This window comes from Magallana gigas, chromosome 1 (genome assembly GCF_963853765.1).
Source record: "Magallana gigas chromosome 1, xbMagGiga1.1, whole genome shotgun sequence".
In the NCBI taxonomy this organism is placed as follows: domain Eukaryota; kingdom Metazoa; phylum Mollusca; class Bivalvia; order Ostreida; family Ostreidae; genus Magallana; species Magallana gigas.
Genome location: NC_088853.1, coordinates 6031540 through 6055400, shown reverse-complemented (window position 1 = coordinate 6055400; position 23861 = coordinate 6031540). Strand labels below are relative to the sequence as shown.

Genomic DNA, 23861 nt, shown 5'->3' with positions numbered 1-23861 from the left:
ATACTCAAGACGTGCATTTCGAAAAGTATAATGCTTTATCTGTAGGAGAAAATGCTTTTTCCGTGCTGTTATTTGTTAGAGATTGTTTGAATTTTTTTAAATTGAAAGAAAATATAAAGCATCTGAATGAGAGTAAGTGGTTATATTTTCATATTCTGGTATAATAAAAAAATCATTTCCTGGTGTAATATAATAATTCATTTTAATTATTTTATTATATGTTCAAAATAAAAATTACTTAGAAATTTAAAGACATCCAATGAAACATTTCCACGATTGTCTGTATTTTTTTTTAATGCTATAGGCTCAACCGTTAAATAATATGGTGCTTTTATATAGACAGACCTACCACAGTTACGTGTAAACTTCTAGTGTTTATGACTAAACGAGACACTTCTTTATATTTCAAAGGTTCGTTAAAATTAACGTAGGAGTTCAGTTTGAAATTTGAAATAGCAAAACAAAATCTTTGTGTTGTAATTTATTTTGGAGACATTGAAGTCACCATTCCTGATATTATATCTGTAGACGTTACCCGGCCCACACTGAAATACGTAACATCAGAGACATTTACATTATCACAGCAACTCGTTGTTTTGCGTTTACAAACGTAAATATATCGGAAACAAAACATACATATTAAGGCATTGGCCTTTACATTTAAACAGCAATCCATTGTTTGGCAAGTTAAAAACAATTAACATACATATAGACATTCACGTTGGAATGATGTATCCGATTTGAAATAAAAAAAAAATGCGCATAATATTCGGTGTATAATGACTAAATAACATTTGCAATTTAAGTTTCTTTATCTTTTATTCTAATTAATTTGACTTACAATTTCGCCCTTTGCATCGTCCTTCACACACTTGTCTAGTCCTGAAGTTGTTTTCGTTTCCACGACATCCACCGTAGATAAAACGCTCACACTGTTTAGTCCACCTGTTGTACCACCATCTTGGGAAATATCCGTAACAATAAGGACCGCTCTGTGGTGCCTTTGGCAGGGAACATACGTAGTCAGATTGTCCTGTGATGATGTAAAAATTACACTTGTAAATACGATAAATAAAAGGCCATTAGTATAATTATGATTTAATTTTTAAAGGTATATTGTCTGGTGAAAAAATGACTTTCTATTCCTACTTTGTGGTGTGGCTGTGTTAAACTAGGCTTGAGTGATTAAGGTTATTGATTTGTGTGTTTCACAGAAGCGTAATTCATAAAAAAAAAAGAATGTTGTGGAGTTATATAGTGATAACATTTACCTGGTCTATGGACTGTAGTGTAGTTAGTGATAACATTTACCTGGTTTATGGACTGTAGTGTATTGAGTTAGTGATTACATTTACCTGGTTATTGAAATGTTGTGTAGTTGAATTAGTGATAACATTTACCTGGTTAATGAAATGTTGTGTAGTTGAATTAGTGATACCATTTACCTGGTTTATAGTTGAATTAGTGATACCTGGTCTATAGACTGAAGTGTATTGAATTAGTGATAACATTTACCTGGTGTGCCTGGTTTACGGACTGGGTTTACACACCTCCGTCGACACCCACACCCCTGGTCACAGCACTTTTCTCCTAAAATGCATTTTTCGTTTTTGTAAACTTAACTTACATTTAGTTAAGACTTCTTTATGGTCGTGATCATTTGTAGACTAAACGAATCTCCCTAAGAAGAAGAGCTCAATATAAAGATGTAAGAAATATATTTAAATTTCAAAGCTAAAACATCGGAATGTGTCTTTACATAATAAAAGTATATACATTGAAACATAGTTTCTAAAAGAATGAAATAGATATGACAGTTAAAATGTTGACAACTCAGACTCTTTAATACAGCAAAAAAAATAATGCAAGTGCGAATTAAGCAAATTATCAATAAGAACGGTGATCTACATTGCAGAGAATCAGACAATTTTCTCTTCGTCAAACGTTTCGATTTGCTAATGTCAACAATTGTAACGTCCACAATTAAGATGTTCGAAGTTTACTTTGATATCGTTGATCAACCGCTGATTATTATCTTCTTTTTTTTTATCTTCAAATAAGATTTATTTGATGAGAAGTAAAAAAGATTAGAATTATATTGTTTTTCCTTTCCTACAACGGAATTTATGAACGTCAAAACAGAACTTACTGCCTGGACATTCCCTGTCATTGTTACAACGGTTTAACTCCGGTCTACACTCGCAAGTAGTGATTAATCTAGACGCAGGACACGAGCCAGACTTTGGTCGTCCTGGAAGAATAGGTGGTCGAACATATTGAGCGCAGGCCTGAAAAAATAGTAAATTTTTGTTAACTCAAACTAAATAGGACTGTTTATAAACTTCGAGATATCCGCGTATTTGAGATATCGAGGGTAAAATACTGGCTTCGATATTAATGCCCCGCTTCGAAGAAGGGAGGGCCTTTTGCTTTGCTTTGCTGCTGTCCGTCTAGATAAAATTTAGGATGTATATTTATTAGAATATCTAGGTCAAGTTCGATTTTGGGTACGACCGAGCAATTTTCAACAGTCTAAGTTATGCCCCTTGGACCTCAGTAAAATTCCACTTATTTGCAGTTTCCGTTCATTTTGTGTGCAGAAGTTGTACGAATTGAAATGAAATTTGGTATATAGATTTACTATGATAACATCTAGGTTTTTGGGGACGATCAAGTATTTTTCGACAGAATTATGCCCACTTGAAGTTTGTAAAATTCCACTCATTGGCAGTTTCCGTTTATTTTCGAGATCGCCCGTATTGAAAATGAAATTTGGTACACAAATTTATCATATTTTTATCTAGATCAATTTCGATTTAGGATACGTTCGAACAATTTTCGACAGAGTTAGGCCCTTTTGATCTAGAAAACTTTTCCAGTTTTCATTCATTTTACTCGTTGTTTATAAGGGGGGGGGGGGCATAAGTGTTTCACAAATATTTGTTGTTACAATTATATTCTAGCTTGATAATATTTTTAAACATATTTTGAACGTATTCCAAGTTTTCACTTCAAATCATTGCATTAAATATAATAAACTGTTAAAAGTCATAATGTAGTGTAACGTTTAACAGAATCAAAATATCAAAAGTGTCAAACCAGAAAAACCAATATCTAATCATTGTTTTAAAGTCAATTCAGTCGATTTTAAAATATAAAAACATAATTTATATTTTCAACTCGCAGCAACAACGGAAGACCTACTCGGGGCTTTGCCACGAGCTCTGCTCTAGGTTCTTGTTATGATTTATTGTGTCTAACTAAAACAAAAACAGATAACACTGACGCCATCGATATACCAGGTTTCTGTATTTTTTTGAAAAACAGATTTGATATAGCAAAAGTTAAATCTGGAAGTATTATTATTGCTGTCAAAACAAATCTCGTTAAGTTTTTTTCTGTACATAAGACAAACTCTCCATATGTATATTGGTTTTCGCTAGCTAAGTCATTGTTTAATCTCCCAAATGATATTTTATTTGGTTCTGTCTACATACCCCCAGAAAATACAAGATATACATTTAAAGATTGTTTTCTAGAAATAGAGAGAATTGTTAAGTCTCTCACGTGCAACTGAATATGTGTGTCTTTTAGGTGATTTTAATGCTCGTGTGGGTAAACTAAAGGACTATGTGATAGTTGATGAGTATTTAGCAAATCATAATAACTGGGATGAAGAAACACGAGAAGCTGAATTTTCTTTATTCCGCAACAAATTAATTGAAGAAAAATATTCAACAAATGTTAACACTTATAAATTTGGGAACCTTGACATTGATTCACTAAAAAAACTGTGTCCATATTTATTTAAAAAATATTAGCTCGATTTATTCAACTCTGTACTCTTCCTAACTTGACTCTGTATTTGTACATTTGTAAATATTTTTGTTTTTTGTACCTCATGTACCATTGATATGGTTTGAGTGAAATAAAACATTCATTCCTTCTCGCTTGAACTGAATGGACACCTAATACTTCACAGCGATAGCGCAGACAATGGCCGGTTTTAAAATATGCATATTCTGAGATTTGAACTTTGACAAGCTGAAACTTCCAAACTATTCCCTTTTAAATAGAAAAATGTTGAGGGATGACGGTTTTAGTATTCAAACTTTAATTTAACAAAAAAATTGAAACGTGATAAAATTCCTTTAAACGGATAATTGATGATCAACAGCGCGGCTTCCGGCTCTGACAAATAAGTATAAGCTCCGGTTCTCACACTGGCGCGATCGTAACTGTAGCTTTTATGACCGCAGATCACAACTGTTTTAAATAAATACAAAGCATTAAGAGACTAATTCAGTCATTTGTACAAGTGTAAGACCCTCAATCACCCTAAAAAAAAGCTCAACATTAAATATCAAATAGACATAGCATAAGAATCTTTTTGTTCTCTTAGCAGCACCGGAATGAAAATTTAAGAATTAACTTATTCTTGTAAACTTTCTTGAATTTCAAAATTAAAGCTTCAGTGAATTGTTCTTAATATGGGCATCGTTTTTTTAAAAATTGATTTACTATTTTACATAAAAGATATGCTGTGATAATAGTTTTTAAATCGGGAAAAAATCAAATTCAACTTTAACAAAAATACTATTAGCGTTGTTCAAGTTGACCTTGATGTAATATTTAAAGAACAGAAAAACCAGGTTTTTTTAACAATACTTTTTCCACTACATCCATAATAGTTTTGCGCAGGGTTATTAAAGGATGCACTAAATATCAATTCCTTACAAAGTAAGACTTCGGTTCCTATTCATTATGGCCTACAAAGTAAGCAATTTAAATATCGTCTACCATCAAGTGCATGATCTAACGTTTTACTCCTTTTAAATCGGGACATTGAGTAATCCTTGTAATGATTTTTTCTTTGTATTTTGAGTAGAGGCGGTATTTTCAATAAAGCGGTTCACCTTGAGGGGATAAAATGCCCCTATTCATTTGGAAAAGACTTGGCAGAAACGGGAATTTTTGTAAATAGGTTGCTAATTATGATTTCAAAATGTGTAAACATTTTCAAATATAATTTTTGTTCAAGAGAACAGACTTTTTTGGAGATAATTTGACGGAATGGTGCATTATCTGACACGTCTCTATTGCGTTGATAGGATTTGACGACCAACTTGACGGAGATTATACTGAAACTTAATAAAATGAACTCTACAAAGAACAAAACTTGTTTCTAAACAATTAACTGAGATTAATTTCTCGGCAATTAATTGGCAAAATTTTGGCATTAAGGGCAAACTAAAATCAGACGTTAGGATTTTGGAAAACTCATTATCTTGAATTTCTTGAAGTTTGTTTTTTAATTAAAAAAAATCTCTTCACTTGCTGTATCATGCTTTCAGATACATCTTCGTTGGATTAACAAAGTTTTTAAGGCCGGCTGAAAAGCAAGTATTGGTTTATTAAAAACAGGTACATTTTTGAAAACGGATCAGCTGGGCTTTTTTCAACTCAGGCCATAAGTTTGTTTACGCTTTCTGAACAGAAAATATTATGCCATTGTGGATAAAGTGAAATGCTTAGATATTTTAAGAATTTTTTTCCAAGGTCAAACAAGCACTACGATGTGTAATAATTATCAACGTCGTTTCAACTGCTGATTTGTTTTAGAAATATTTTAGTCACTTTAAACCGTAAAAAGTAAGTTTGAGACTTAAGTTTTGAATGGTAAAAGAAATGGCAATGTACAACGTTCATTTAATTTTTATGCAGTGGGTCATTTACAAAAAAAATATTTGGTTTAGCAACGATCTACTTTGTATCAATCTACTTTATCATATTTTAACTGTTAAGAAATGTATTACACTTATTACTTATGACACATTTATTCATAATTGATTTCCGTATGAAAGGGCTTTAACTTATGTAGTTTACTTTACGTATGTCTACCACTTCCATCTTTCGATACATAATACTATATTTAAAAAAAAACAAGACAAGGTATATGTTGCTCTTTGCCACCAGTGTGACTTTAATTGTTACATGACATTGTAACACATTGCGTAAAATTATATAAAATTATGTAACGTTATACAACAATTGAATTATGTCACAATTCTGCATTTGATCTTAATATGATGTAACTATAATTAATTTCATAGTAGTGATTAATAATAATATACAAATATGAATTTTATTAGTTAGCTGTATTGAGAAATTGAAATCGAAAATTGGTTACGTAATATCGTCAAACAAATTCCTTGTGGTCTGAAAACGCCACGAACTTGATTAAACGTATTAATCAAGTTCAGACCCCAAGGAAAAAAAAGAAGGAAAGAAATACTGGTGGGAAAGAGTAAACTCAGAGCTAATTGGATAAACATATACCCTGGCAATTTCAATATTAGAACTACAAATAAATTACAATTAACTTTCCTAAACATACAGTGAAATAAACATATATTCAATGCAACAAAAAATAACGTACAAAAATATTACTGGAGGGATAAACAAATGCCCTTCCGTAGCCCAACAATAATGTCGACAGAGATAAACATATGCTCTGGATACAGCGTAAACAAGGTTAACACAGTGTTGACTGTGCGTCTATATATAAACATGTTGTGTACTTCCTGTTTACCTGTTACCTCTGAAGAGAAATGACTCTACAAACATCTACCAGTGATACGATCAATATTCTGTCCCAAAGTCACTCAATTATCTATGGGGAAACAATGGACCCAAACTCCCAAACTACTGTTTCTCTGGACACGATCCACTCGTTACTTATTGATATTAACACCAAACTTACCGCCATTGAAGGTAATAACGCAGCCTTAGAGTCAAGACTCAGTCAAATTGAGAGCGACGTTTCAAAAATCAAATCAGTCACAGACACTGTTGCATCATTAACAAGAAAAGTAAACACATGTGAAAATGAAATGAAAGAAATGAAAAATACAATATCATCTGTAGAACACAGTGCAAAAGCAATGAGTCAAATTTTTGATGACGTGCAAAAAAATCACGAAAGCAAGTTAAAGTCTATAAAAACTAATACCCGAAATCTTGAAGAAAATTTGAAAAGAAGTGTTAATTCGATTGTCCTAAAGAACGAGGAGTTGCAAATTTCAATTTTTAATCTAAAGAGTTGGTCAATGCGTGACAACCTGATCTTTAGCGGCATTCCAGAAACCTCAAATGAAGACTGTGAGGCAGTCTTACACCAATTTCTCGAAAATAAACTGAACATCGATGAATACATTTCCTTCGAAAGAGTTCATCGCATGGGGAAACCTGACGAATTCAAAACAAAACCCCGTAACATCATTGCCAAAATCAGTTTCTTCAAACACAGGGAAATTCGTCCGTCGTCGTGCGCCGCAGAAATTTAAAAATACAAATATTTGGGTTAACGAGCAATGCCCACCTGATATTGAGGAGAGACGTAAAAAGATCTACCCACAGACTCGCACGACAAAAACACAGCCAGTTTAGGCTTGTGGTTGACAAGTTATACATTGACGGTAAACTCTACAACCCGGAAGACAATGCAGAAGAACCTCTAAGGACCCAAGGGGATGCAAAATCCGACAGCAGTGTACGCGGTAGCAGACGTGAAAACAAAAGAGCGCGTTACGGTTCAATTCCTGATCGAAACGGACGCTAGGAATGCGCGGGGGAGCGATCGGATCCGGTGTCCCAAGACTCAGTGCTCACTTAAATTCTTATCTTTAAATGTATGTGGACTAAAAAATAGACTTCACTACAATGAATTTGCAAACCTTATTTCTGAATATGATATTTTAAGTTTCACAGAAACCAAAACAGATGATACTGATTCTATACAAATACCCGGCTTTGTAACCTATATGAAAAATAGACACAAACTCTCAAACATTAGATCGGGCGGGATAATCGTAGCTATCAAAGACAATATTGCGAAACATATAAATGTAATAGATATTGACTGTAAATTTATTACGTGGCTAAAGTTAAGCAAGGTTTTATTCAACACTGATAAAGATGTAATCTGTGGAGTTGCTTACATACCTCCAGAGGCTAGCAAATACTCATCTAATGGAAATAGAACAAGAACCTTTTAATTTCTCTAAAGACTCGAATTATTTTTGTTTCATGGGAGATTTTAACTCCCGAGTTGGTCGTCTTGGTGATTTTGTTGAACCTGATGATTTTTTAACAAATGTAAAACAACATATTGTTGTTACTGAAAACATTGATTGCGTTTCTTATTTTAAAACTTTAGGAATCCCTATTTCTAGAGCTGCCATGGATACTGTATTTAATAATGTTGGTTATAAGATGATAGACTTCTGTAAAAATAACAACTTTTTCATTGCAAATGGTCGAGTTGGTAAAGATATTGGTGTTGGTGCACTCACATGCAAAAACAGTAGTACCGTAGATTATGTTTTATGAAGTCTAGAGCTGTTTCAGTATCTTTGTAATTTTAAAGTTCTAGACTTTTGTAAGTTTTTTCCTGATGTACATAAGCCTATATCTTTTTCTATCAAGACAAATGTCACCGCTTCTATTGTTAATCCTTTACCTGCGAAAAACCAACCAACTGTGAAACTTTGGTCAGCAAAGAAAGCAGACGTTTTCCGTGAAAAGTTAGATCACTCCACCGTCGAAAGGATCACTGACGAACTATTACATTTAAAGACATCAAATACCGTGAATGAAGAAAATATTAAAACGGTGATAACAGAATTGTGTAAATTATTCATTACAACGGCAGAACAATCTTTTGGGAAAAAACATAGTGCTCCATAAACCATGGTTTAACTCCAAATGTGAGACGGCAAGGAAGAAATTTCATTTAGCGAAGCGTATGCACAGCCGCAATCAATATACATAAAAAAAGGCCACCTTAAAGTTAACAAGTAAACATTATAAAACAGTTATGGACGAATCCTTGAAGAAATACAGAAAGGACTTATCAAATAAAATGCAGAATCTACGTGCGTCGAATACAAGAGAATACTGAAACATTCTTAACAATTCAAATACGACCAAAAATGTTCTGCTGATATTGATACATTGTATAATTTTTTTTAAAGTATTGAATGAAAATGAAGGCGCTGAAACATGTGATAATATTATTGATCAATCGGACACTGTGAATGAATTACTTAATAGCCCTATCACTAGGGAAGAGATTGTGAATTCAATTAATAGTTTAAAAAACAACGAAGCCCCTGGCTATGACAATGTTATGAACGAACATATTAAAACTACAATGTCTTATTGTTTACCACTGTATGAAAACTTGTTTAACATTATTCTTGATACTGGTATTGTCCCAGAGGAATGGTTAATAGGCATTATTAGACCAATATATAAAAATAAGGGTGGCCCATCTAATCCAGAAAATTATAGACCAATCACTTAATTAAGTTACTTAGGGAAAGTATTGACTAATATTTTAGGAACACGCATTGAACATTTTGCAGATGATATTTCACTTATTAAAGAAAGTCAGGCGGGATTTAGGAAAGGGTTTTCCACACTTGACAATATTCTAGTTCTGCAGGTTTTAACACACACACTGATCAACAGTAAAAAGAAATTATTCTGTGCATTTGTAGATTTCAAACAAGCTTTTGATACAGTATGGTTAGATAAAAACGTAACTGGACTGTCTACAATTACTGAGGGAATTGAAAAGGAACTTTTTTATATTTAAAAATGTTTATCCTTTTTTCAAGAATTGTTGTATTTTCTAAAGGTCGTCAACCCAAATATGTTTTTTCATATAATGGTTTACCTATTGAAATAGTTAAGGAATTTAATTATCTCGGTGTAATTTTCTTAAGAACAAAAAAACGGCTATGTGAGCAGGCACAGAAATCTATGTACGGAGTTACATGGAAGATAAGAACTTTTAATTTACCTATTGATTGTCAATTAGATTAATTTGATAAAATTGTTGTACCAGTTTTATTGTATGCATTCGAAGTTTGGGGTTATGCAAATATTGAGATTATTGAACGTGTCCATTTAAAGTATTTGAAACATATACTTAATCTGAAAAGTTGAACACCTAGTTACATGGTATATGGTGAAGCTGGACGAATTCCTCTGTATATAACCTTTTTTACTAGAATGATTTCATTCTGGGCCAACATAATCAATAGCAGTGAAAACAAGTTAAGCAAAATCATATATATGTATGTGCGTATTCTTTTTGATAAGGGACAACTATTAAATCCATGGCTATGCTCTTTAAAAAATGTTTTAGATAATTGCGGGCTTTCAAATTTATGGTGTGATCATGAAACGTACCATTATAATTCCAGTTTTAATAAGACAACTATTAACCAAAGGTTAAGAGATCATTTTTTTACAAAAATGGCATTACGATATTCAGGAATTGACAAAGGGTGTTATATATAGAATTTATAAAACAAATTTGGAATGTGAACGCTACTTACTCGTGTTACCCAGTAAATTAAGAAAAATATTAGTTAAGTTAAGAACTGCAAATCATCATCTTCCTGTTGAAAGAAGTAAACGTTATTGTAATTTGTGTAATTGGAACAAAATTGGTGATGAATTTCATGTTATATTAGAATGCACGGCATTACGTGAATTACGAAGTCAGTTTTTAGATACATGTTACTGTTTTTCTCTTAACACTAAAAAGTTCTATAAAATCATGTCTTCAGTCGATTATATCACATTAAGAAAATTGTGTTTCTTTATTTCCAAATTATTAATCATACTGTTCGTTCACCCCACCTACTTTCTTGAACTTTACAACTATATTGTATATATATAAATGTGTTTGGTCTTCCTATGTACCCCTTGTACCATTATATGGTGTTGAGTGAAATAAACTGAATTGAACAGTTACTAGACTGGGTAATTGCATCTAATTACACGAATTAACCGGTCTGGTGTACGATTTAAAGGCATCCGATTTCCAACGTCCCAGGAGTCTAATTTTACCGTCGCTCATTCCGCAGTCTGCGCAGTGAGAAGCCATGCCAATTAAAAATGAATGACTAGTAATTTTCCCCATCTGGATATTAGCGAAAGATCAATTCTTCAATATCACCGAAAATTTGATCCTCGTCACAGGTGTGCATGGTACGTGGCAAAATAAAGGACCATCTTGCACTCCCCTTTGATTAATATTATTCTTAAGGCATTGCACTGGGCATAATCTGAATCCTAAGCCCCATGTATTGTAAGAAAGATAGGTTTTCCCAGGCTATGCTTATATGAAACAGATTTAATCAATATTTTGTCATTCGCGATAGAAATTTGGTTAAAATGTAGCAGATATTCATTTGGCACAGTTAAGCTGGACGTTATTTCGCCGATTCTCAAAATACCATAAAAGGCTAACAAAAAGATTGCTCGAAATAGAATTTTTTTCATATAAATTGGATATAGTATATTGTAAAGAATCAAGGTGTTTGTACAAATTAGCCTTAGTTATTGGTATTCTAACATCAGTTGTCGGTTTGAGCTTACGAGCTCAAGTTAATACTTTTTGTACAACAAATGATGAGCATGGATCTTGGAGGCCGTTAAGTTTATGGACGTGACTGATGGCCGAGAGATAAGATGTTATCGTTGACGGTGCGTAGTCTTTTGAGAATAGGAGAGCAACATAGAGAAACAATATGTGTTGTTGGACGGGGATATCCGTTCGTAAACTGTACTTCTCCGCAAAGTGAACATATGAACATCTCCCCACTGCACATGGCCTTGTTGAATTAAGGATCGCAAGTCCTTATCGTAACTATACTAGTTATCTTCTGCATCTGCAATGTCCCTGACCGCTTCTAGATGTTTTGCGAGTTTAGCTTGTTCGTGTGGATACTTTATGCAATAAATAGCCATATACCTATTCCAAGCTGTAAGCTAGTCGTTCATAGAAGACAATTATCCATCAGTATCCTCTCTCTCCACGTTGTGTATTATAAGCATACCTGGCTTTATTGAATTTTCTACCTGAAGGGGAAGTTTTTCCCTACCGTGTTTGTTCCGGAGTAGCAGACTACCAAAATCCACGTACTGCTTTGACCAAATCTTTGATTTCAATTGTTCCGATGGAACAGAATCATTATCAAAGGTGTTACCCGTGCGGTGTCCTGAAAAAAAGTGAATTAGCGCGTCTTTTTAAAAAAGAGAGTCGCTGGAATTCCCGCTTTTAATTTCATTGGTCAAATGATGACACCAACATTACGTGACCAAAAAGAGCACTCACTTCTTCTTAATAATACACATTTAAAAGTGCGATAACTCGTAGTGCGAAAAATTGTAAAATTAATATATATATATAAAGCATTTTAAGTAAACTTAAAATTCTTTTTTATAAAACTTCGCTGAATTTAATATTTGAAATCCTTAATTTATTTTAAATGTCTTAAATTCTTCAACAAAATTTTAATATACAAAAGAACATTTTAAAAGAAGCAGCATAAAATATCAAATAAACTAATAAAAAAACTGATTTGAAATATTTTATTGTTAAAAAAAAAATATGGTTACGCACTGCTGTATTTCAAGCAAGCAAATATTGTACATTATAAAAAAAAAAGGAAATGTTGAAGAAAATAACATTGTTTTTGACAACTGTCTGTCTATTTAGCTACCTATCTATCTATCTATCTATCTATCTATCTATCTATCTATCTATCTTATATATTTGTATTTAAAATTTAAAACAGTGAAATATAGGTCCAAAGGGGAGGGTGTGACAATAATATGTTATATTTCTTTGTGAATACGTTCCATGCAAACACGTTACTATCATAATTGATTGTCTATCTTTCTTTCTATCTACATGTATTAAATCTTTCAAGAGGAGACAAACCAAACTTTCACGCTGACTCTTATATTAGTATTAAAAATTTAAAACAGTGACCACAGGGGCATCGTATCCGCTCTACACTCTATGATATATATATAAATAATACACAAGGGAAGAGTCGAAAGTATGACACGATTTGTAAACAATGTCAAAAAAACCATTACTTGACAAACGTTACGCAAATCCTCCCACACAATGTTGCAAATGTTGTCAAAAAACACGTTCACATTGAAATATTCCTAATAAACTCGGTAAAAAGCGTTTTAATCCCTTTAAAACCGCTGTCTGCTGCAGATATTCAATCTCTTCGCCCAAGAAAAGATAACTCTGAACTTTCTTTTTCGGAAATAAAACGTAAATAATATCGTTAACAATGCGGTGGGTTTAGCAACAACGTAAAACTTGAAATTTTTGACGTCGCACATTGCCCACCTGACAAAACTTGTTGTTATTAATTATTCATTTCCCGAGAAAAAAATAGAGTACAGATTTGAATTTTTTAGTATTTTTAGCCAAAAGGTCATTGAAGAAAACATAGAAGTCTTATGAAATTGCAGTGATCAGATTATAAATTATGTGTCCTGTCGACGCTTTTTTGGGACAACCCTCGTACGTTCAATGGAAACACATGATACTATCATAAACGATAGTAAAGAAAAAACAGGGAGGAAAAATGGCATTCTGAGCTCGGTTCAATTGAAAATGTCATCACATATTGTTTTTCTCTTTTCCTTTAGGTCTTTTAGTCTGGGTATAATAAAAAAAAAAGATTGCAATACGTTATATTCAGCATAAATTTTGGTTTTATAGAGAATAAATAATTTCAAAGTTTAAAAATGACTTCATTGATTATAAAGTTAAAAAGTAATTGTATACTTCTGAAGTAGTGATCGGCATTTATGGGGCCAAACATAGTGTGTCATTTTCAATATAAAAAAAGTGTGGATACTCTAAATTAATGTTCAATTAATTCAACGTATTTATTTTATTCATGTCATCCGGGTATAGTGCTATAACCCCTGGGAACAAATAGTTCTTTGCACCTGATAGATTTGTGATGAATAATTGGAAGTTGTTAAAAACGGCATTTTTATCAAATGTATTTTATAGTTCAAATGATTGATAGATATTGTTGAACACTTTTTTGATTTTAATAAGATAAATAGATTGTTTAGAAGAGATATTGGATTCGCCTGACAATTTCTACATAAAGAATATGCGAACACTTTGTAAAAATCCTGTCCCTTGTCAGAATTGTACTATCATTATTTCTGAACCCGATACCTCTCTATTGAGTTGTCAAAACTCTGACAACTTACTTGATGGATAGTATGCTCTCTTTCCGAAACAAAACTTATTTTTTAACAAAATACCGAAATTCACGGCGTCTGGAAACATTTTCTATCGTAGTCAATATGTAAAAAGACGATGCCGTGAAATGCATAATTGTAAAATTCTCTGTTTTGTTTTTTAAATAGGGTTAAATGCCGGTCACGCAAATAGCTCTATCATGATATCAGATACATTTTGGTGCCAGATTTAATACTATAATTGCTGTTATTGATATCATTGATATAATTGCTGTTACTGATATAGTGGGAAAGCTTCAGGAAAAATACCTTTAAAAAGTATCATTTGCGATTTAAAGTCATATGTAACACGTAATACAGAAAGGTGACACAAAAGTCGGGTATAATGGCGTGGTATTTTTTTGTAATCGGCTTCGGCCGATCGCTGTTGTGTCCATATGAGGCATCCGGCAAATGCTTCCATGTGCGCACACATCCCGCTTGCATAAGCAGTTCTTATAAAAACTTGAAGTTTGGTTTAGTATTTATGTAACATTTTACTCAGTTTTATTTCAATTAATTTACCTTAAGAGAAATGGCAATATTCAAGAAATTCGGATGGACGATCTGGGTCTTAGGTTGTCCTTCCGATTCTTTTTCAGACTAAGAGCTACAGACCTGCAGTTAAAGATTGTCAAACTCTTATTGATTATGTAAATTTATTTAGTCCCAAAGAATCAGGTTTTTTAATCAATATAACGTTTACCTTAAAAAAAAAAAACCAGAATGAAATCGGACACAATTTTCTATGTTAGCATTTTACAACTTTATGGTCCAATAAGATTTCAAGAAACAACTCTTCATAGCTTTATCCAAAATATTGCATGGAAAAAAGATTTACAACGCATTTTTTTAAATTACAAAAGTATATACAAAACTAGAGGCGAGCTCGTTGCAAGCAACGATTAGGTCTTCCGTCATAGCTGCGTCATACTCGTGACGTAATACAAAAAAATTGATAGCTGACCATGGTACAATATTAGATGTATAAACATTGAATAAAAGAAACAAAGTATTATACTACATGTTTATAAGCAAATATAGATCTTAACACGTTGTCTATAGTTTGATTCGCCGCATTTTATTCACAGAGTGGGACTGTGGTATGCCCGGGATGAAGGTAAAAAGACCATTAGCAAACATTTTACACGCATTTTTATCGAACGCAAGCGCCTATGAATCTTTTAGTATTTATGCGGAGATCCTGGAAATTTTACAGGGGGGTTTGAAGAATAATTTTCTTTTTCGAGGAGGGGGAGCATGCGCGGATCAGAATTTTTTTCCGGGGTGGGGGTTGAGGGTCTGACGGTTATTAAAGTTTGCCAAGGGATGTCCGAGGCATAATTTAGATACGTTAAATAAAAATGGTTAAAATTACAGTAAAATTACCTGCATCGGTCTTCTCCATGCGCGGATCTAGAAGGGAAGGGAAAGGGTTCCAGACCCCCCCCCCTCCCCCCCGCAAAATTTCTTTTAATTACGTGTACATTATAAACGTATCTAAATTATGCCTAAGACTAAGACTAAGAAAAATAAGACTAAGAGCTACAGACCTGCAGTTATTGAGATTGTCAAACTCTTATTGATTATGTCAATTTGTTTTGTCTCAAAGAATCATGTTTTATCAATTAAGTTTTACCTTAAAAAAAAGAAATCGGGCTCAATTTTCCATGTTAGCATTTTACAATTTCATAGTCTAATAAAATTTTTGAAAGGGGGGGGGGGGCAAACTCATCCAACAAATCTTGACAAGCTAAAAAAAAAAGGAATTTAGAATTTTTTAAAATCTTCGCAATCTAATCCGGGGGGAGGGGGGAGGGGGGCTTAGTATATCTAAAATTTCAATTTCACTACTAATTTCATGATTTTAATTTCATACCATTTTTTTTACATACTCCCAAAATAGTGGGGGGGGGGGGGGGGGGGGGCAACTCCATGATAATTCAATTTTTTATATGTATTTTTTTTTAAATTAGTTGCTGCGAGAAAAAGTGTGGGGGTGGGCATGCCCCCTGCTTCCCCCCTCCCTTCCGCCGATTCAACGTGCCTGAATTTTCCGATATGAAGTCAAGCATATTTTCCGATATTTTCAAGCATGTATATAGAGGATATCTATATTGTGTGATTTTATATTTGCTTTATCCAACGAGTTGAAATGGTGTATATATTCGCGAGGCTTGCCGAGCGAATATAACCATTTCAACGAGTTGGATAAAGCAAATATAAAATCACACAATTATAGATGTTCTATTTATCTCATACAATTTGATTTATATTATGAAGCTTTTGAGACAGTCCCTTATATGACCCTAATTGATTTTTTTTCAAAGATTAAAAACGATGATGCAACGTTGTGTTATCCGGTTATTGTGACCTTGCGCAATACAATTTAGTACGTCATTTCTGAGATAAATCTAACTATTTTAATGTAAAGTATCACTGAAATAAAACCTGAAATGATTTTTTAGCTCTAAATATATTTTCTTAGAGCTTATTCATTTGATTAAATGGAAATACTGATCAGAAGACTTGAATCATCAAGTCTGTTGACATACACAAAGTTGAGAATGCACGTTAGTTTGTATTGACTCGAAAAAGGAACAGTTGTTGATGTTTTATAACACAAACACCAGCCTAATGATAAGAGATTGAAAATAGTGAATAAGGATGCTTACTGGTGGTGGAATCAAAGTCTTATCAAACATTATTTCGGTAAGGTCTTGTATATAAACACAATTTGCACAACCAGTACGCTCGGTTTCCATCGCCATCGTCAGGATGAACTCGTTTATAGTTAACGTAATTTGCAGTTTTATAAACTACACAAAGCAAATTGAAAGTTTGAATGGGGCTAAACTTATCAAAAATCTTGACAAACAAGAAAAAAAGGTCTTTTGGTTACAGTTATGTATAACTTTATAAAAAGAGTTGGGGGGCTAAGCCCCCCCCCCCCCCAATAGCCCGGGTCCTAACGCCTATGCTACGCAGTTATGTGCACGTGTTTTCCTTCTTATTTGTAAGTAATTGAAGTCTTTGACAAAATCCATTTTTTATCACTTTTTGTAGTTGATACAGTTATGTTGAAAGTACCAGCAAATCTTCGAAAATAGGTCACTGAAGCGTTGAAGCGAGGGGCTGTGTAAAAAGTAGTTCCGACCGGAAGTAGTTGATATAGCATCACCCGTGTGATATAGCAAAGGTTTATCACACGGGTAATATACACCACACGTATGAGATAAATTGTCTTATTATCTTAGACCTCAAGCATGTTGGAAAAACGAAATACTGTATCAAGCAGTTATTATGCGCAGATCATGCATGCATTCCTCTGTGGTTTTACAATTACATGTATCAGTTTCTACACGTACTTACTAAGGAGAAATACATTTCCAAAGAAATGATATCGGTAACTTATAGTAAATTTAACAGTCAAGTGCACTTTGAACGATTAAATTGGTTTTTATACTTACCCCGACCCTTACGAAAGAATCAATCCTGACCAATGGAAATTTTATTTATATGACTCCGCGCCAGAATGTCTCATTTATTAATTTTTCGCAGTTATAGTAGACGAGTCCAAAAAAAGAAACTTTTGAGACACATCATACAATGTGACCATATACTGTGAATACAGTTTACTTTGCGTCTATTTTTTTTTATTTTGAATGTCCTTCTTATCATTGCTTGAAAATGAGAGAAAACCATGAATATTGTTAATCTTTATGTTATATAACATGTGAAACTGTTTTCATTCCACCCACAAGCTTGACATAATAATATAATTTTAATGAAAACAATATAAATAGTCGTCATAAATCTCATATCAAACGACATATTACCACTTGGATCTGCGCGTCTTTTCAATGAATTTATGTACAGCGGCAAATTCAAAAATGTATTTTTTAAGGAAATGTAAGTATGTAGCCCTTGTATGAAAAATTTCGGATGGTAGTCAAATTTTCCGGGATCCAGACCGAGAGCAACATATATGCAGCTACGGTACCTAATAATGCTTCCAATGAAATACTTTGTTTAGTAATGAAGGCATTTAAGAAAGCAATACTTATATTTTGTTTAAAAGATAACACCCCAATACTTCGTCTTACACTCACAATTTGTAGAACAAGCAGAACCAGTATTAGTCTGACCCTCACCATATACATTGTTCGAATTTAATTGCCCTAGCATTGAATTGCTTTGCATGTACACAATTTCTTTTAAAAATTTAACACAAAGTGTTTATCTATATGGCTATTAATCTATTTGTACACATAACGTACACACGTGATTCAAAATACCCCAGACGGAAAACGGTAAAGAATTCAGTCATTGAGTCTACGTTTTATAGAACTTGTAAGAACACACATTGCGGGTCTGAATGTTTGTTGATATGTCAATCTATCAATATACAGTACGTTAATTATTTTCGATTGCTAAGGCTACAGTGTATTTGATGAACATTGAACAACATTTCCATGCCACTTTTTTCCATGGAAGATAGCGAGTATAATTATAAAGCATTTATAAAATTTATTTAATTACCTCTTTAGAATTGTGTATGGAATAAATAATTTATAAATTGCTGCTGAAGGTTGGTTGGTATTTTCGTTTGTAGATGTTTTGCAAATAAAAAACGTGAAACGCGGGGCAAGTCATATTTAATATCCCTAATAACCGTAACTTAAAACTAGCGGCTTCGGATTCAAATATTATCGTTTACCAATATTAAGTTCACTTTTCAAAATCATCTCCACGATGATAATATTATCTCCATCGTAAATCAGTATTTTGTTTTGCTTTAAAAGAAATGTTCTATTGGGAGCAATCCCATGTTCGTTTAAATTGCCAGCGTACATTTGTCATGTCAGTAATACACATTGTGCTTTATATGACGGCCGTGTATACGTATTGTAGAAAAGTTGAGTTTAATTACCATGCAATGGAACCATTTTATTAACACATCTCCAAGTACTGAAACAATTCAAAATGTCTCCGTTACAGTAAAACAGTGGGGCGTTAAACATGTGTACGTCCAGCTCTACACGAACATGCACTGTCGTCTAGGCGACGGCCTGAATACAGCTAGCGACTCTCCTATCGATCGGTTACCTGAGTCTCGTAATGCATCTAAATATAGAAAGGGGCACAGTTATGAAACAAACAACAAAAATAAGGTCAAAGAGATTCATCTTTATGAAATGAAAATGTACATGTGAAAAAAAAAATTGGGAATTTTATGTGGAATCATATTTACGCGCTGCATGTATCAGTTAGTGCATTACACGAAGCCCTTTTATAACCTCCTAAACGTTCAAACACCCACAAAAATGGACCGAACTGTCAACAATTGTTTCTGCAAATACTGACTATAAATTACGAAAACATCAAATTGAATAGTACGGAAGGATTTGGAATTAATTTCCATACAAATTTGCTTCGATAATGCATTAGAAATATTTATTCCTTTACAAGTTATTGACAAAAAACTTTTGACGCCTCTACCTCCCTAATTATAGGGATCAGCCCATTTTTCTGTACTGGCAATGTACCAGTTATCGGCTAAAATTTAACGTTTTCATTTCGTAATTCCTTATTTCTAGATATTTTGGATAAAACTTGACTTACTTCAAAATGTGAACTCCTTATTTATCAATCTGTTAGTTTATATCATTATTTAGAACCCAAAACATCTTGTTTTGTGCTTTTAAGCACGCCCCGAGTTTGCGGAGTTTTTACGATTTACTGTACCAGTTATCGGCCTCGTGATAATAACATAATATCAATCTGTGTTCATGTTGATTTTATACTCTGCTAAATGTAGTTTGAATTTTGCCCCTTGTGAGGTCAGACTAAAGTATTCGGGGTCATGATACATAATAAACAAAACTCATAAAATAATTCGTTTATTATCATACGGTAATACACCAAATCGCATTCTATTCAATACATAATTGTGCAATCAGGCGTTCAATTGCGCTACGAATCTCTCGGAAATTCGTGAATTCCTTTTCTTTATAGATGTTAAATGTATTGATTTTATATGTCAAATCAAAGAAAGGATATAATAACGTATCGCAAAGAGGTAATATTCTATTTTTAACTTATGAAGTCCCTTCCCCCACTGCTGAAAGTGCAAAAATGTAAAATCAGCGGTAAACAATGATCGTTTAAGCTCATGTATAAAACATATTTAAGAAAGTTTTCAAGCAAACTAATTTTCTTTGTTCGAAAAAGACGACTGAATTAAAAAATCTTGGATTGTCGCGTGCTATAAACCCGAACTCTCATTTTAGCCGATAACTGGTCTTAGCCGATAACTGGTACAGTACCAGTATACCGAATGAAAGGTCTCCGTAAGACCAAAAACTTTTAAATTACATCTTATAACAAATTATTATAAGGTAGAAAACTAAAACGGAAAATACGCGATTTTATTGCATTTTTTTTTCTAACCTTTGTTTTAACATCTACACCACTCCTTTTATTTGCATTTAAATAACAAATAAAATATGTCTTGCAAAAATTCAATGTATTAGATTCCCTACGGACAAAAGAGGTCGTAAAATTTTACTAAAAGGGAATAACTCAAAACCGGATGGGGATTTTCATAAACTAAAATATGCAACGACAACATCACGCGGCATGTTGTCAGACCTGAAAATTTAAAAACAATCGGTGAACAAACGAGCGAAATATTAATAATCAAAGTTGGCGTCTAGAAGAAAAAAATAATAAGAAGAATTCTGGAAAATTTTCAGAATAATAGTAAGGTCATCCGCTCCCAGCAGTAGACCTTAAATATCTAGTGATAAAAAGATCGCGATAAATATGTTTGAAGATTTTGATTCAAAATGTGTAAACCATTGTCGTGCATAGGCGAGTGCCAAGAAAAACTAAATAGCTGGAAACGGAAGACTCTAAATATAAGTTTTTAGTCAGCATTGACTATTGTTATTTTCAGATATCCCACTCATTTGTGATGGATATCTTTTTGTAAACAATTACTTGTTTACACAAAAATTACAAAGTTATGACGCCTTTTTAACATCATACTTTTCTTAAGGAATGCAGCTGTTATCATTGTCGTGTTCTGCATTGTTTGTTAATATTCTAATACAATTTGAAGATGTTTATATATTGAAAAGGTTTATTAACTTACTAGTAATTTATACATTTCGAGTGTATATCCTTTACAATGGACATTTGTTAATAAACTGTTTTAGGAACATCTGGTTCATGAATAGTTAAAACATTGAGTATTTCTTACTTATGTAACACTATTCTACATATATCCATTATGCAGCATAACATGTATCTAATCACTACAACAAAAGAATGAACTTCGAAAGCAAAGTATGCCATCCTCGAATTCGAATATTTGACCTGTTTGATATAAAGAAATGGTTATTCTAGGTACTTGTACACTTTAACAACGTTGCTATTGCTGTATCCCACGTGAAGAAAGCGATCTCTATCGACACACACGCTAATGGAAGCATTGTCGCCTTCATTATCAACGGGTAGGACACGCAGCTGTTGGACATCTGTATCAAAAAGCTGAACTTTGTTAGCAACACAAACAATGATATGGTCATCAACATCAGTGCAGATTCCTTTGGGACCAAAACCTGGATCTGCAGCACCCGGGTACCTGCGATCCGCCTCAATCTTTATAGCATTGTTGTCAGAATCCGATACCCAGATATGGCCATTGGACGGTTCAGTAATGTAGCGTGGATACCTATACACGTGCTGACCATCGTTGTCCTGAAATATTTCGCGTTGTTTTGTTCCCGCCGAGTTACATCTAATGACTCTACCCACGGCTCCTTTTTTTGCTGTCATCCCAATCAGAATGTCCTCGTTGATGCGAGATGCGTGGATGCTGATTGGTTTCCATTCTGTGCCGTGTTCATCGTCGTTTTGTATAATAAAATCAGTGCTATTAGCATTTGGTGCCTTTTTTTTAATGCCGCACGTTTCTCCGTTCCAATAGGTATAGTACACCACTCCGTTTCTGACAGTGTGGTGAACTACACAATTATCAGGAAGGGATCCTAGGGATATTAATGCGTTGTTTCCGTGCGTGTTTGTAGAGACAACACGACCCATCCCATCACCGACAAAAAGCCTGCCTGAATCATCCAGAGACATAAAGCATACACTTTGCAACCCATCTACCTGGTACACCCTGACCGGTGGAAGAATAGTTTGCCGGATATTTGCCATCTCTAAAAAAAAACACGTAATTTTGAGGGTTTCCTTTATTCAAGTTTTCAAATTGATATATCAAATGTAATTATATAACTACATGTCTGAGTTAATTTTTCAAAAAACAATCGAAAAAACTAAAAAATAAATTAACTAATAAAATGATATTTCAGAACTAATAAAATTAGTGCATAATAACAAGATCCTTTTTTACTTTTAAAATAGGTTCAACTTGGCAAAGTCTAAATTGATCGACATTCATGTAGCATCATTTATATAATTTTATTATCTTTATCTTATTAAATAACTTGATTTTTTCACATTTTGGAGATTGCAGTTTCCATCATGAAATTTGTAATTATCATTAAATACCCTTATGGGTTATCTCAAATATTACCGACTTTCAATTGTGGATCATATAAGACTTGGTTATAAATGCACTCTTAACTAGTTATAATTTTCATATCCGTCTTTGGGCTACATTAATGTGTTATCTTTGAATACATTTAAAAAAATATGTTTTTAATATGAGAAAAAGGAATCAAAAGGAAATGAAAATATATCATTTGCACACACAAAAAAAACGTGCTATCTGAATACACTCGGTAAAAATTTAAAATAGTTTCCTTACGCGCTATATGGATGCAAGTGCTAGCAATTGTAATTGTTGGAACAGGAAGAAGCAGTTTATCTTTAAAATTATAAATGAATTAGTGTGTTAAATATTACATCATGATGCACATTTGATAATAACAAGTTCATGACGATAATGAATAACTTGTTTCAAATTGCAAACTTTCTTTTTTTTTAATTTTAAATTACCTTTGTAACTATATTTTGTCAGCAATCGCAATCACGTGACAACGAATAACTGTCATTATGGAATAAATTTCAACAGCTTGAAAGATGTTAAGGAATAATAAAGAATGCTCCAAAATTCCCGTAAATTAAGAAAAATATAAATGCTTATTCTTATTTCCATTGTTGTAATCAGATAACATTTTGATCTAAATTGTACCTCTGATTACTTCTGAATATAGACATATTTTCATTGTACTGGATGAAACCGTAATCGTTTGCATAATATTAAAAAATATTATATTATGAAATAAAAAAAGATGGAAATTAAAAACTTAGTTCTTGTGGTCCTTATTGTTTATTGTATTTTTTACACATTCTTCTTTTCAACATTACATCTCTGTTTTGGTTTTTATATTTTGTTCAACAAAATGTGATAATATAATTTTCAATAAAATAGGTACAAGGGACAATCAAAATGTAATGTCACACAGCCTACCGCTCTTTTCATTGGCACTTTATTACAAATAATGAATACCACTATAAAATGTTAAACAAATACTAAATACTTACTTTTTTCGAAAACAGTTGTTAGAAATCAAACGTTTCCTCCTGTTCTAACTATAGTGTTAAACTAGCACGTTACAGTTTAAATATGAACCAGAAATGACAATTATGCTCCTTAATTTATGTAGTTTGTA

The 23861-nt window shown here is 32.9% G+C and overlaps 1 protein-coding gene across 1 annotated transcript; it reads right to left on the bottom strand.

Moving 5' to 3' along the window:
- Positions 1 to 453: 453 nt before the first annotated feature.
- Positions 454 to 6769, bottom strand: LOC105346764 (eppin-like). Its single transcript, XM_066084858.1, has 5 exons — positions 6764 to 6769; positions 2150 to 2288; positions 1516 to 1590; positions 842 to 1033; positions 454 to 545 (listed from the first exon to the last, which is right to left on the bottom strand). Exons 1-5 carry the CDS (start codon positions 6767 to 6769, stop codon positions 532 to 534), a joined length of 426 nt encoding a protein of 141 aa, XP_065940930.1. The 3' UTR covers positions 454 to 531.
- Positions 6770 to 23861: the final 17092 nt, after the last annotated feature.